This window comes from Peromyscus eremicus, chromosome 4, assembly GCF_949786415.1.
Source record: "Peromyscus eremicus chromosome 4, PerEre_H2_v1, whole genome shotgun sequence".
Lineage (NCBI taxonomy): Eukaryota > Metazoa > Chordata > Mammalia > Rodentia > Cricetidae > Peromyscus > Peromyscus eremicus.
The window spans coordinates 130,431,028-130,445,951 of NC_081419.1; the positions used below are offsets into that span (position 1 = coordinate 130,431,028).

Below are 14,924 nucleotides of genomic sequence, written 5' to 3' on the forward strand. Positions count from 1 at the left end.
CACTCTGTCCTTTCCCGACAGGGTCTCACTCTATATAGCACAGGCTGGCCTTGAACTCCTGCCCCAGCCTCCTGAGGGTTGGGACTATGAGCATGAACCACCACTACCCGGCTCCAGCCCTCCTTTTTAAACCTATCATCCCTTGCCAGACCAGAACCACAGCTGATCAATCAGACATACACAGCTATTTAATGAGCCCCCACCCACCCACCCAATTGTGCCAGGCCCTGTTCCAGAAGCTGAGCACCAAGGCAGTCACTCAGGCAACCCTGCAGCTGTGATGTCTCCTCCTTCAGGAAGTCCACTCAGCTGCTCTCAAGTGCCTGCACCACTTCTCACTTCTTTGAGTTCCAGACTAGACATGGGCACCCTCTACAGATCAGTGCATCGTGGCCTCTGTAGCTTGCAGCCGAGGGAGACAGGATAAGCAGGAAATTCCAAAGAGATCAGAAGTTACCCTGAGGCAGTGTTCCTTCTGGGGCAGGCTTGCTGTCTATTTCCCTGGGCCCCACAGGGCCTGGCTCAGAAGCCTGGGGAGCTCTGGCACCGCTTCTCAGTCATGGAGCCCTGCAGACGCCCTCCACTGCCAGCCTTCTTTAGTTGGGCTCCTGGGACCCCAGATCCGGGCGGTTACAAACTCCAGTCCTGACTCCACTCCCAGTCCCCAGCAGTCTGCTAAGAGGAAGCCTTATGAGCAGCTGGAAACAGTAGGGCCATACACAGTAGCTCCGGGGGGGGACATTGGCCAAGTAAGTCTTCCTGTGTTTATGTGTGTAGGTGAAATGTCACACAGTCAGTGTAAGCGGACGTGTGTGTGTGTGTGTGCGTGTGCGTGTGTGTGTGTGTATGACCATGCATGTCTGGGTGCCCTGGTTAGGCAAACACCATGTCTGGCATTTGCATGGTCAGCCTTTGTGTCTCTGCTAACGGGTACGAAGGTTTGTGTCCATCCTATATCTGTGAACCTCTTCGTATCCACCTGAAATCTGTTGAGCCTCAGGTACTCATGCAAAGGTCAGCTGCTTTCTGAGGAAGGGGCAGTTCGGGGTATCTGGGTGAGCCGGTGACTGTGTCACCTGTCAAGGATGTCCCTGGGTTCCCAGGGATGCTGGTATGTGTAGACAATGTCTGTGTGTATTTGTGTGCACACCTTCACATGTATGTGGACTTCCTGTGTGTCCAGGCTGCGTGTAGAAGGGTGTGTTTCTCCTGCTGATATGTGATGTGTTTGGTAGTGTGTGGCATGAAGGGTCTATCTGCACGGGTCTGTATACTGCTTTCCATGTGGATCCATAGTGACTGTGCCCGGAGGCTGGCCTCTGGAAGCATATAGCATAAGTGAGTCACTGAATGTATACATCAGCCAGGCATGAATAGCTGCGGGTCTCTGGGCTTGAGCGCTGCAGGAGCGTACATGTGTTTATGTGTGTCCAGTCCCTTGTAAAGCACTCTGAGCTTTGCGGTCTCCCCAGGCACCTCATTTTCTCTCTGCTGGAGCTGCTCCCGCTGTGACCCAGGGCAGGGACCGGGGGACTTTGCTGACATGGGACAGACTGGGTCCCCCCTATGCCTCTCAGGAGTTTTGCAGAACTGCCCGAGGCCTACCACTCAGAAGACTCTGGATGACATCAGAGGAAGGGAGGAGAGAGGAAAGGGCTGAAACAATGGACACGCACCTTCACAATCAAGAGGTCCATGACACACTGAACCCCCATTTTACAGAAGTGATCCCCCTAGAGGCACACCCCCACCTGCAGGCTTGGATATCAGCCTTTTGAGTTTTTGCTTTTGAGACCCAGTCTTAGCTTAAGCTGGCCTTGAACTCACTATGTTGCTGAGGATGGCCTTCAACTTCTGGCCCTTCTGCCTCTGCCTCCTGAATGCCAGGATTACAGGCATGTCTGGTTTCTGTGGGTCTAGAGATGGAACCCAAGGTTTTGTGCATGAGAGGCAAACACTCCCGCAACTGAGCTTACTCACCATTTGCTCCCCACAAATCTTAGCCTGGCACCTGGCCCACAGGATTCCTCTCACCAACCTCCATCCTTGACCAGACATGTCAGTAGCAACCAAGAGCTCAATCATGCTGGCCACATGGCAGACGGAACAGGACCAAGATAGAACAGCAAGGTTGGAATGCTGGCTGTAAGGGAATCCTGGAGCCTCCAATTGTCCATCGCCAGTCAGTGAAGGGTTTTCCTCCGGGCCCTTGTGAGCAGTATCTATCCCTCACAGTTGGAATCCTAGTAGGGTGCCTTGGCTCCCTGTTACCTACCTGTGCAGTGGGAAATATGATCATGCCTTCCTGTCCCCCCTGAAGCAGTACCCAATTTATTAACACTCAAGGGCTAAGGAAACCCACCCCCCTGCCTCCTCCCAGTTCCTCCAAGAATGAACACACAGACATCCTGTCTGCTCATTGGCTCAGAATCATAACAATTCCTCACGAGATACAAGGACTTCGCTTTACGAGATGTTTTCCTGACTGTTCACATCTCCCTGATTGCTGAAAACAATCCTTGGAGACTGTCCAGGCACACCCCACCATCTCCATTAGACAGATGAAAAAAAAAACAAAAGCAGCCCCGAGTGCCCGGCCACTTGCCCATGACCACACAGTAAATGGTAGAATCAGGTCTCAAAGCCAGCTCCAGTACTGAGGTACCCATGGCACATGGGTAACAGTTAGTGGTCACAGGTACTTCAGACCACTGGGGCTTTGAAAGTCAAACACAGTTAACCTGGCTGAAGCCGTGTATTTCTGGGTCCTGAAAACCCCAGCAGATAACTCTCAGGCACCTTGACCAGAAGGGACCCCAGGTCAGACAGCTCTGCTGTAACCACCATGCCTGTTTCCCTAGTTGCTCCCCAGTGATCACAACCAACACTCAGGACCATTTACACCATGCTCCCAACAAACCCAACGCCTGTATCCACTCTCTCTGAAGAGTTCCAGGGACACCAAGCTCGCCACCTTCCCCAAAGAAGTGTTTTTTGTCTTATCACTGGCAGAGGTTGTACCTCCCTCACTTGGGCCCCAGAACAAGACTTCAAGAGATGGGAGATATGCAGTCACCCAAGGGTCCTTCCTGGTTGACAGTTACCCCCACCCCGACATCCCCTAGCACACACACAAACTGGAAGGTGACGCTGAACAGGGCCGCCCGGAGTCCAGGGCGTTCCCTCCCACTCATATGGTCAGTCTGCAGTGGATATGCTGGGGACTTGGAGTCTTCCTTCTTACCCAGTTTCTACACCTCGGATGTAAAGAGGCTCAGAGAGGCAGGAAACACACAGGAGACTGATGCTCTCTTTCTCCCTGCCCTGGCTGCCTGGAGCAGTGTGGCTACCGCCCGAATGTGCGCAACAAGAGTCAGCGTGGCTCCCTTCCTCGCCCAACACCTTCTCAACTTTCTTCAGCCCAGAATGTTCTACTACAGCCCCTTATTCTGCTGGCTCCATCATCTCTCAGCTCCCGGCCTCCCCGAGTCCCCAGCCTCACCTCCCTGTGCCCGTGGCACAGTTAACAATCTCACCCTGCTCACCAGCCACACTGTGTTTAGTTGACTACTGTTTAACTCTGGTCTCTCCAGAGGCTCTCCCTAGTTCAGTTACTCCCCCAAATCTGCACTATACTGCTAAGCTCTAAGCAAACAGTGAGTGAGTGAGTGAGTGAGTGAATGAATGAATGAATGAATGAATGGATTCAAGGTCAGGAGGAAGAGCCCAGCCTGCTCCCACAGAAACCACAAAACAATTTGACAGATGCACAAGGTCTCTATCCTGAGAACAGCAAGTGACATCAGGATAGAAATCTACAGTACCAAGTGCTCTCTAGCTACATGCACATTTAAACTTTAAGGATGACCTGTGTATAACTGTTTAATTCTTAAGATGAGAAAAACTCAGGCCCAATCATGGGAAGTAAGGTGCCCAAGATCACACAGTCAAGAAACTACAGATCCAGCAGTGGTCCAAAGCTTGTGCATGAAGACTCAACTATAAATGGATGGTAGAAACTGAGGCTCAACCTGACCCCGAAATGGAATGTTCCCAGGTGGGTCCTGGTCTCTAGGAGAACCTAGGCTCAACCGGAAGGCCCCTGGGACCGCCTTCCCATCTGCATACTCATGGGTGGTTTCAGATGGGGTTCAGGGCTCTGTCTGACCACTTCCTGGGAGCACAGGAAGGGATCCAGGATAGGGGCAGGAAGAAACCAAATCAAGAACTACGAGTTATCCTCATTTGCTGGAGTCAGGTCCAGGTCTGGAGCAGCTCAGGTTGGGAACACAGGAAGCTTCCAGGAGCATCCAAGAGGCTGTCTGCATCCTCCCACCCTCCACAAACTGACCCAACCCCCGACTGTCAACACGGAGTGAAGCCTTTGTGAAGACTCATACTCCCATTTAACAGAAAAAGAATGGAAGCCTGGCCTGGGGGAGGTTCCGGCTAGGAACAGGTAGCAAATGACCATTTCTCAGATGGTCCTGTGTTCTCTAGTGTGCAGGAGTTTACTGAGAACATGTGGGACAGAGGATCCAAAGGAGAGCAAGAGGAACACCCCAACAGGCTAAGGAAGAAGAAATCCTTCTAGACAGTAGAACCAGGAGAGGCAGTTAAGTGCTGCAGGGCAGACATGTCATTAGAGTGCCGTCAACTCCATGGCTGCTGGCCAGGCCACTCTGGGTGTCATGCCAGGCCATCAGCAGACAAGTGCAGACAACATTGCAGTCTCTTCTAGCAGTGGCAGTACAGCCCATGAAGATGCCAGCTTCCCACACCAAGGTCAAGAACCCAGGGCAGGGCTGTCCCCATAGCTGCCACCGTGTCGGGGGACAGGCAGCCAGAGCACGGGCTGCACCTAGGTGCCCAGGCACAGCCGCTTTTTCTTCCCAGGCAGCCAGCTCTGCAGTCCACACGCACAAAGGGAATACCCCTATCCAAGAGGGCAGCTTCCCTCCTCACGCAGGGAGCACCGGCCATGTCTGCCCAAGCCTCTCTCAGAAGGGACAGAAGACAATATCCTGGGATTGAGGAAGTGGCCTCTGAACCAGTTCTCCCACGACATCATCCTCTCAGGCTGTGGGACCGTTAGACTGGGCGGAAGTGGACTCCAGCCAAGGGGATGTTCCCAGATGTCATGCTTTCAAACTGGTCCCGCCCCAAAAGGCAGGCGAGGACAGGCCTGCCGGGGAAGCCCTGGGTAAGGACTAAGGATGGTGTTCTGGCTCTCCTTGCCAGGGGATAGCCACGGTTTCCCTGGCAGCCAGACACATCAATGTTGGCCCCAGAGAGGAGAGCCAAGGAAGGCCCGCTGACCCGGGGGCGGTGTCCGGGGCGGCTTAAAGCAGAGGTCAGCCTTGGCTGACTATCTCCCGCCCCTCGACACACAGAGCATCCTCCAAAGCAGTTTTACGGGGAGGGGGATGCACACTGGGGTCCTTTAGCCAGTAACTCATCCAAGATCCCCCTCAGGAGAAGAGTAGGAAAAGAAGGTGAGGCACTCTCTCCCTGCTTGTTCAGTGTTAAAGTGGCCGGCTGTGGCCTCAGGGCCTCAGGTCCTGGGACTCTTGAGCCAGGATGGCAGATCCTCCTCCCCAAACCCTGCGACTCCCCTTCCCCTCTGGGTCCCCACCTTGAGATAGTCGTTCTCGGAACGCAGCTCTTCCAGCTCCCGCACCAAGCCGCCGGGCCCGCAGTCCAGCATCTCCTCGGTGAGGTCGGAGAAGGCGAGCGAGGCGCTGAGTGGCAGGCGGCTGCTGCCCACCGACGATGCTGCCCCCGACGGCTCATCCGGGGAGGCGGGCGGCCGCGGAGGCTGCTGCCCCGACGGTGCGGGTTGGGGCGGCTGCCCGGTGCGGGTCCCCGCCGGGCCACCCGCCGCAGACTCGGCGTCGCTGCTCAGCGCCAGCTCCAGGCCCAGCAGGCGCGCCTCCTCCGACGCGCAGTCCGACACCTCTGAGCTGCTGTCGGTGAGGCTGGGCGGCGGCGGCGGCGGGCGCGGCCCGGTACCCGGACGAGGGCGGCCCTTGGCGCGGACCCCCGTGCGCACCCCGGCCACCCGCGGCCCCGAGCCCCGGGCTCCAGGCGTCACCGTGCGCCCCTTCTTGTCCGGCCTCGCCGAGGACGCGGCGCCACAGGCTGCAGCGGCGCCCGGGCCTGTGCCGCGGCGGCCCTTGGCCAGAGACCAGCCGGCCACGTCCTTGGGCCGGGCTGGCGATGGCGCGCGGTGGCTCTTCTTCCTTTCCGTGGCGGGCGCGGGAGCAGGCGGGGGGCAGAAGCCCCGCGCCGATGACTCTCCCGCTGGCGCCTCCATCGCGGCCTCCCCGGGTCTCAGCGAGCGGCGCGCATGGCCCGGGAGCGGCCGGTCTGGGGGTCCCTGCGGCGGGTCCCGGATGCGCTCCCGCCGCTCAGGCCGCGACTGCGCTCCGGCCTCCTGCGTCCGGGGACTACGCTCGGGCCCTGGCCCGCGCCGCGCGGCCTCTCCGCTACTTTGTGCTCGCAGCGCGCGGCCCGATCTCCTCCAGGCACCGCGACTCCGGCTCCGGCTCCGCCCGGTGCCCGCCCCCTCCGCCTCGCCGCGCCCTCGGAGCGAGCCCGGACCCCGGCTGCCGCCTGTTCGGCGATCGCCGCCTCGGACTCCCAGTCCGGCTGAGGCCAGGGCCCCGGCTCCGCCCGGCGCGGCCCGCCCCCCACGCAGCCCCGCCAGTTCCCCGCCCCGCCGCCTCGGCTCGGGGGCGCGCGGCTCGGCGAACAAAAGGCGGACGCGGCGGGAGCAGCGGGGAGGGACGCGGGCGGGGAGCGAGGGAGGGATCCGCGAGGCAACAGCGACCCCCTCGAGGGTCAGGCAGGCCTGGGCAGCCGCGGCCTCGGCTTGCTGCGGCAGCTCCCGGACACTGGCTGCTCCCCTGCGGGCTGGGGGATCGCACCCGGCCGTGGAGCCTGGGAGTCTGGCGTCGCCGTGGGGGCCTCGTGGATGGCAGGAGAGGATATTCCCCGGCAGAGGCCCCGCGGACCTCAAAGGGCCGGAGCCAGCATCCATGCACACCCAGCACCGCGCCGCGAGCCCCTTGCGGGTGCTGAGCCTGCGCGAACTCCGCCCCCTTTAGCTGGGCATGACAAACGACCCCATCGCCTAGAACGGTAAACTGAAGCATGACCCAGCACGCGGTCGGCTCTTGGTCAGCGGAGGAACCAGGATGGAGCCTCATGCCTCCCGAGTGTACTGGACTCCTCCTGCCTGACCGCTGTCATAGTGACCCCGCGTGCATACTGGACTCTGTACCCCCTGGCCGCCTGGGATCCCGAGCAGAGTCCTGTCTCCCCCTACCCCAATTCCAAGGTCTTCGCGATTAAACTTCAGGCTGTGCCTTATGGATGCCTGGCCATCGGATGCTTGGAGGGAAGGGGCAGGTTCTGGGCCGGATGGAGGCTGGCATGGCCTGAAGACTGTGGCCCTGAATCCTACAGGGTCAGGTCGTCTCTACCCCTCAGACTCCAAGACCCTAGCCCTGGTAGGCGTAGTTTCTTTCCTTCCACCTACTCCGGTTAACAGAGTAGCTTCTCAGTCCCTCACACCTTCTTCACCTCTGCCCTCTCCTGCAGCCCTCACAGTGCCTGAACCACAGGAAGTTCTTTGGCTGGCCCTGGGAAGACACTCACCCTCAGGGTGGCTGCCCAACCCCTTGCTACCCAGGAGAGTAGCGCACGCGCGCAACACACACACACACACACACACACACACACACACACACACACACACACACCCTATGCAGCTTCATTTTCCTCCTCCTCTAGTCCCTTTCCCCCCTCTCCTCCTTTCCCCCTTCTTTCTCCTCCCCCTCTTCCATTTCCCTGCCTCCCCTTATTCTTCTGCCCCTTCTCCCTTTCTCCTAACCTGATCTACAGCACAGCAGCAGGCTGGTACCAGATCTACCCCTTTTTCTCCTACCCACTCTCCACACTGAAGTACAAGCAGGTCGGCCAAAGCCCTGGGCGAGGGTGCTGGGCAGTGATTTGGGAACCCTGGGCTAGAGACCCAGGGTGTGTCACCTCACAGGCAGGCCTCAGTCCAGCCCTGGGCTGGTCTGATGTGCCCATGACAGGTCTTTTAGCTTGATTGGCCCTACTCAGGCAGGCTTGTCACAGTGATACACAGACATTGTGCAGTTCTTGCAAACTGCTGCCCCCTCTCTGCTTCTGTTTCTGCTTCTGTAGCACATGTGGGCTTTGAGGTATGAGAGGGTATGTGTGTCACCATCCTCGGCTGCTCCAAGTCCACAGCACTAATGCAGACCACTATCAATATTTCAGCAAAGGATCTCGGAATTCTCTCCCCCACACCACTGCCTCTTTCTCCAGAGGGGGTCTCGCTATGATGCCCAGGCTGGTCTGGAATTCACCGGCTTTGGTAATCTTCAGCTTCCCAAACAGCCGGGAGCACAAGGGTCTGCCAACCCTTGTCTCAGAAAGGTTAAGGAACTTCTCTCTGATCACATTTTCAAAAAAAGGAAGCACGTAGATATATATTCCAATTGCCCCTTTGTTACTATTATTAATGTGTGTGTGTGTGTGTCACGCATGCATGTGCAGCAGGTGCACACATGCCACCACGGTGCACACGTGAAGGTCAGAGGACAACTTTCAGGACCTGGTGCTCTCCGTCCAACCAATTGCTCTTCTCACAGTGACATGGACACCTCCAATAGCCACAGGGCCTGCTTCCTGCCCTTCCGTCTGGGCAGAAGACCTCTGGGGCGTGGCCTCTCTCACTCCTGTGCTCTCTCTACTACTCTTGCTCTTCATTCACTCTTGGAATCCAGTCATCAGGTGGAGAGGAAGTTTAGGTCTCGTGGGGTAGCCACGTGAAGGCGCTCTAGTCTCCACTGGCCACCAGACCCGTGAGATGAGGAGGCTACAGATGCTCCACTGGTCATCTTGAGCCGCCCAGTGAGGCGGGGACAGAAGTGAATTCTCTCACCAACCTGCTCAAACTGCAAAACAAAGCTCTGCAGGCACCAGCCCCCCCTTTTTATACACAGCAGTGGGTAACCCAAATGCACAGCCAAGGTCATACAGCTTGGAAATGACTTAGCTGGGGTTGTTTGACCAGAGGCTGCTCTATTCCAGGGCCCGGTACTAACTGGAGGAAGCATTCAGTGATGGCTTTAGTGGCAGGTTGTAAGACATGAAGGGGATGATGACCCAAAAGTGCTCCCATTCAAGCTGCTAAATTGACCAACAGGATGGAAACTAAATGGAAGCTAACTCCTGGAAGGCTTCCAAGAGGAGATATCTTTTTCTAACTAAAGTGAAGGTTGTCTTCATCCTACAAATCATGAAAGAAATAAGCCACTGGCTGGAGGATGAGAGGGAAACCACTTGAACAGGGTTATCAGGGAGCCCTCTCTGAGGAGGTGGCCTGTATGCCGAGTTAGCCAAAGGGTCTGGGGAGAGAATCTGGGGCAGATTGAAGAACCAGGGCAAAGTCCCTGGAGGAAGAGAAAGTGTGACAGATGCTCAGGGAGGGGTGGTTAGTGTGGCTGGAGCCCCCTGGGAGGTAAAGACGGAAAAGATAGAGTGGCAAGCAGGAAGCAGACGGGACATAGGCAGGGGATTATCTCCGACGCTGTGGCAAACACTAGAAACTGCAAGCAGGGAGTTACAGGTCTAATCTACGTCCAGAAGTAGATCCCTGTGCTGACAAGAACAGATGCTGGCCAAGCTTAGGGGCTGACGAACATGACTCTGGCGGCTAAGGGAGCTCAGACCCATTAGAAGCCAGAGAAAGGATGTGTTCTGCTTTGGAGAACCAGCCACTCTTGGCTGGAAGTGAGGACTGAGAGAAGTGATGTCAAGTTCATCTCCCCATCACCCGCTTCAGAGGACAAACGACAGCACCATTTGCTTATGCAGGAAAGACAAGCCTGGAGGTGTCAAAGGGTGAGAGAGCCTCAGTTCACAGGCCACAGTGGCTTTGGAGCTTCTCTGGAGATGTCCAAATAGAGACCCAGAAAAGCAAAGCACAGGCACACAAAGCTAGGCCAGCGACAAGACGTGGAGCAGTCAAGAAAATATTCACCCTGAGGACTGGAGATGTTGCTCAGTTGGTAGCATGCTGGCCTAGCATGCACAAGGCATCACATAAAACCAGACGTGGCGGTACATGCTTCTGTAATCCCAGAACTCAGAAGGTGAAGGCAAGAGGACCAGGATTTCAAGGTCATCATGGGCTACATAGTGTGTTTGAGGCCAGCCTGGGCTACAATGAGACCCTGTTAATAAAAAAATTCACATTAAAACCGGGTAAAGTTACTCAGGAAGAGAGTCTAGGAAGAGGAAAACTGGTCCAGAACCAGAAAGTTAAGCATTTCTGGTTCAAGGAAATAGTCAAGGCAGCTGGAGAGATGGTTCAGTGGTTAAGAGCACATGCTGTTCTTCCAGAGGACCTGGGTTCAATTCCCAGCACCCACATGGCAGCTCACAACTGTCTGTAACTCCTGTTCCAGGGGATCTGACAGCCTCACACAGACATACATGCAGGCAAAACACCAATGCACATAAAATAAAATAAAAAAATAGTCAAAAGAAGAGAAAATGGGGACAAAAGAAGAGGAAGTAGTCACTGCCAAAGCCAAGGAGCAGAGCAGGTTGAAAGGAGGCTGCTGGGCCTGGCAGGGTAGAGCTGTGAGGGCAGAGCCATAGGAAGTGGCCTGAGAGAGGACAGAGGTGGAGGCAGAGTGTAGGGAGAAGTGGCATGCTCATGGGGGACCCTGGGATCAGCAAGGAAGAGGAACAAGAGGCAGGAGAGGCAGGTGAGAGCCAGCTTGGCTTTGGAAAACAGCAGGGCCCACCCCCTGCCAGCCCTTAGGAAGGCAGAGGAGCAGAGGACAGATGCCAGGCCAGGAAGTGGAAGATGGGCTGAGCATCGGGGACATCAGCTGAGGGCGGGGAAGAGGGAGAGCGTTGAGGAGGATGAAGTCTAGATGCAAAAGTGACCTCAGAAACTGGAAACTGACCTCGAAGTGTGCCTGCAGGAGTGTGTCAGACTGGCTCACACTCACCTGAGGTTCGGAGACTAGCCAGGAGGCCCGGTGAACACAGGTGTGTTCCCTTCTGGTCATTTTCTATTGGTTCTTTTCAACTTTTTTTTTTTGTGTGTGTGTTGCTGAAATCATACTGAATTTTAGCTTCTGCTCTTATCAGAGTAGAGGAAACATTCCCCACACATTCCTGAACCCTCACAAGCCTGTTTTCATAATTGAAAATAATCCCCAAGAGCGGGTGTTCCACGGACATTCACCTTTCCCCTCTATTGAATACTTAAACATCTCCTGGAGGTGCTAAGCACCTATGATTCCAACATTTAAGAGGTGAAGGCAGGAGCTGGGAGGTGGTGGTGGTGCACACCTTTAATCCCAGCACTCGGGAGACAGAGGCAGGTGAATCTCTGTGAGTTCCAGGCCAGCCTGGGCTACAGAGTGAGTTCCAGAACAGGCACAAAGCTACACAGAGAAACCCTGTCTTGAAAAACCACACACACAAAAAAAGAGGTGAAGGCAGGTGGACCAAGAGTTCGAGGCAGGAGCTGGAGAAATGGCTCACAAGCTCATGCAGAGGACCCAGGTTCAGTACCCTGTACTCACTTGGTGATTCACAACTATCTGGAACTCTAGTTCCACGGGATCCGACACCCACTTCTGACCTCCTGGGCATCAGGCATGAACATGGTCAGGGTATAGACAAGCAGGCAAAACACTCACTCATGAAATAAAATACACACACACACACACCCCGGGCATACACACACATACACACACACACACACACACACACACACACACACACACACACACACAAAATCTCATTACATTAGGCGTTACAGTGAATCCTAGGTCAGCCTTGGCTCGTAGCAAAACCCTCTCTCAAAAAATCAAAAATAGTAGGATGCTTACCTGGTGTGCTAAGGCCCTGGGTTTAATTTTCAGCACCATCCATAACAAAAGTCATCCCTGGGGGTGAAGTTTGTGTTCTGAAAGCGGCTGTGCAAGGTCTGGTGGAGGAGAATGGTGAGGGGAGCTTCAAGGGGTCCCATGGGGGCATCTCTTAAGGGGCTGTAACCTGGCAAGGGATGTTCCTGTCAGATCACATACTGGACCTTCCAGACGTGAGGACACAGAACGGGACAGTCAGGCAAACCTCACTGGTCGGTCAGAGCTGACTTGGTGGTCAGGTGTTGAATGTGGGAGGGACTGCAGAAGGCAGTGTGTGTGTGTGGGGTGTATTGGCGCACATCTTTAATCCCAGCACTGCGGAGGCAGAGGCTGCAGGATCTCTGGGTCAAGGTCAGCCTGGTCTACAAAGCTAGACCCAGGCCAGCCAGGGCTACATAGTGAGAGCCTGTCTCAAAAAATTAAAATTTAAATTATTTTTTTTTAAAAAAAGGTGGGCTGAAGGGAGGAGGAAGCGCCAGGCCTGTGACCCTGAGCTGTTTACAGCTCAAACACCCATTGCAACAGCCATGTTTGAGGTGACAACAGGCCCCTCACTTTCCTGTTTTCCCTATAATAGAAGTCCTTAGGCAGGCCGCACTTCCTGGAGGGAATGTTATCCTAGGTCACCTGGCCTTGAGGCCCAAGTCATGGCCATCAGGACAGTCTTCTAGCTGTGTGGAGATGGACTGAACTGCGTGGCTTAGTGAGCTCATCTGCCCAGCATGCTTTTCAGGGCTTCCTGGCTTGGTGGGGTACTCACTTTGAAGGCCTTCCCAAGTCTGAGTCCTGTGACTGAAAAATATAGCAGTTCTCACAGTCCTCCTGGGAGCCAAAGATAGGGAAGTTACCCCACGGGCAGGGTGCTCACTGTGTGCCAGACACTGTGCGCTTCTTGTGAGAGACCTTGCCAAATGTACCCCAGGCCAATGAGGAAAGTCCTTATCCCACCTGGGAGGGAGCGGAGTTCAGACCTGGGATCCCTACAACTTGGGGTGGTTCATGAGAACCCACAGTACGGCCCTTTCTTGTGTCAATTGTATATCACAGATTCTAACCCATGAGGGCATCAGGCAACAAATGGTATTGAGGAGCCAGTGAAAAGCAGGTTGGGGCACAAAACCTGGTATATATCTCCCCTCTTTTGGCTGATGGTGACAGCTAGGGACCTGGGGGGTCGATAAGGTCTTTTAGCGTGTTTGTGGGATTTGAGTTTCTGATGTAGGGTAATCATTGGCACCTTCCCAGTTGGAACTGGCTTGGCATGGGGCCAGGGCCCGCCACCCCGGGGCAGGTATAAGAAGCAGGGAGAAGGGTTGGAGCCAGGGCCAGGCAGAGACACTAGTCACACACAGAGGACAGGAGTTGGGACCAAAGTTGCTGTGTCCAGACAGCGGGATAGACAGGTCATTCTGGGTGTGGCCTTCCCTCTGAGGGATCGGAAAGATCATCGGTGGACGAGCAGCAGGAGGGTCGGCAGGGATTGTGGGGTGAGTGCCTTCAACCATGTCTTCCCCACCTTTCCTTCCCCCCACTGTTCCTCACCTCATGTGACTGAGGATCCCAAGTGGAGGATCAGTGGCCTTGTATCAGGGGTTGGACACTGGGTCTCCCTGAGAGGCAGGTCTAATAAATACTGGCATTTATCCAACTGCATCAAATGTCAGGTGCTATGGGTTACCACACAGATTTGAGCACAGGAGAGGGAGGATAAAGGCTTAGCATCCTGATCCTTGGGTGTTATCTCCATTTCTTGAGAAATGCTAGTGCTTACAGATGAGGAGAGTGGGGTAATTTGCCCAAGGTTGCATAACCAGATAAGGAGTAAATCTCTCTCTTCCTTTCTCTCTCTTCCTCCCTCCCCATCTTTCTTCCCCTCCCTCCCCCTCTCTTGTCTCTCTCTCCCCCTTTTCCCAGGTCCTTGTGCACACTGGGAGTAAGCTACCCTGGAGGGGAGGGGCCTGTGTTGGGTTAAAAGAGTGGATGTATGTGTGTGGGGGTGTGATTGGCCACTACCACTGAGCTGTAGACAGTCTGTGCTCTTTTTCTCCCCTTCCCTTCCCTTCCCTTCCCTTCCCTTCCCTTCCTTCCCTTCCCTTCCCTTCCCTTCCCTTCCCTTCCCTTCCCTTCCTTCCCCTTCATTTCCTTTTCTTCTTTCTCTTCTCCTCCCTCCCTCCCTCCCTCCCTCCCTCCCTTCCTTCCTTCCCTTCCTTCTCTTTCTCCCTCCCTTTCCTTTGCTTTCTCCTTGTACCAGAGATTGGATCCAGAGCCTTGTGCATGCTAAATAAGCACCTGCTACTGAGCTACACCTTTGGGCAAAACTACATCCTTCAAAGGCCGGTTCTTTTGGTCTGGGCATGCTCCTTCAGGCTTTTGCTACGGCGTGCTCTTTGGCTTTGAGAGGGACATGAATTGTTGGCTGTCAGTCCTGGAAAGTCTTTTGAGGTTTCCTGTCCCAGGAGTGAAAGTGCTTACCATGCAAGCCTGAGGATCTGAGTTCAAATCTTGGAACCCACATAAAGGTGGAAGGAGAGAGTTGACTTCTAATAGTTTCCCTCTGGCCTCCATGCATGTGCTTTGGTTGGTTCTTGCCTGCAGACACAGAATTTTTCCTTCCTTCCTTCCTTTCTTTCTTTCTTTTTCTTTTTTCTTTTTTTTTTTTTTTTTTTGAGATAGGGTCTCATTGTGTAGTCCTGGCTGACCTGAAACTCTATATGAAGACCAGGTTGGCCTTGAACTCACAGAGCTCTACCTGCCTCTGCCTCTCGAGTGCTGGTATTAAGTGTGTGCACCACCACTCCTGGCTTACAATAATTTTTTAATGTTACATACTGAGTGATTAAGGCCTGGGGTGCAAATGATTTTATTCTCAGTCATTCATGGAGTCAGGGGTCCTGGATCCCTCGTCTGGACCTTAGATATCCTACAAAAGAA

At 54.9% G+C, this 14,924-nt stretch overlaps 1 protein-coding gene across 1 annotated transcript in view; it reads right to left on the reverse strand.

The window, feature by feature from the left end:
* Window positions 1-6,595, reverse strand: part of Soga1 (suppressor of glucose, autophagy associated 1) — a 66,939-nt gene extending 60,344 nt beyond the window's left edge. The window contains exon 1 of the mRNA XM_059261788.1: window positions 5,636-6,595. Within this exon, the coding sequence (XP_059117771.1) occupies window positions 5,636-6,316 (681 nt within the window). The 5' untranslated portion in view covers window positions 6,317-6,595. The remainder of the gene's footprint in view (window positions 1-5,635) is intronic.
* Between the last annotated feature and the right edge of the window lie 8,329 nt (window positions 6,596-14,924).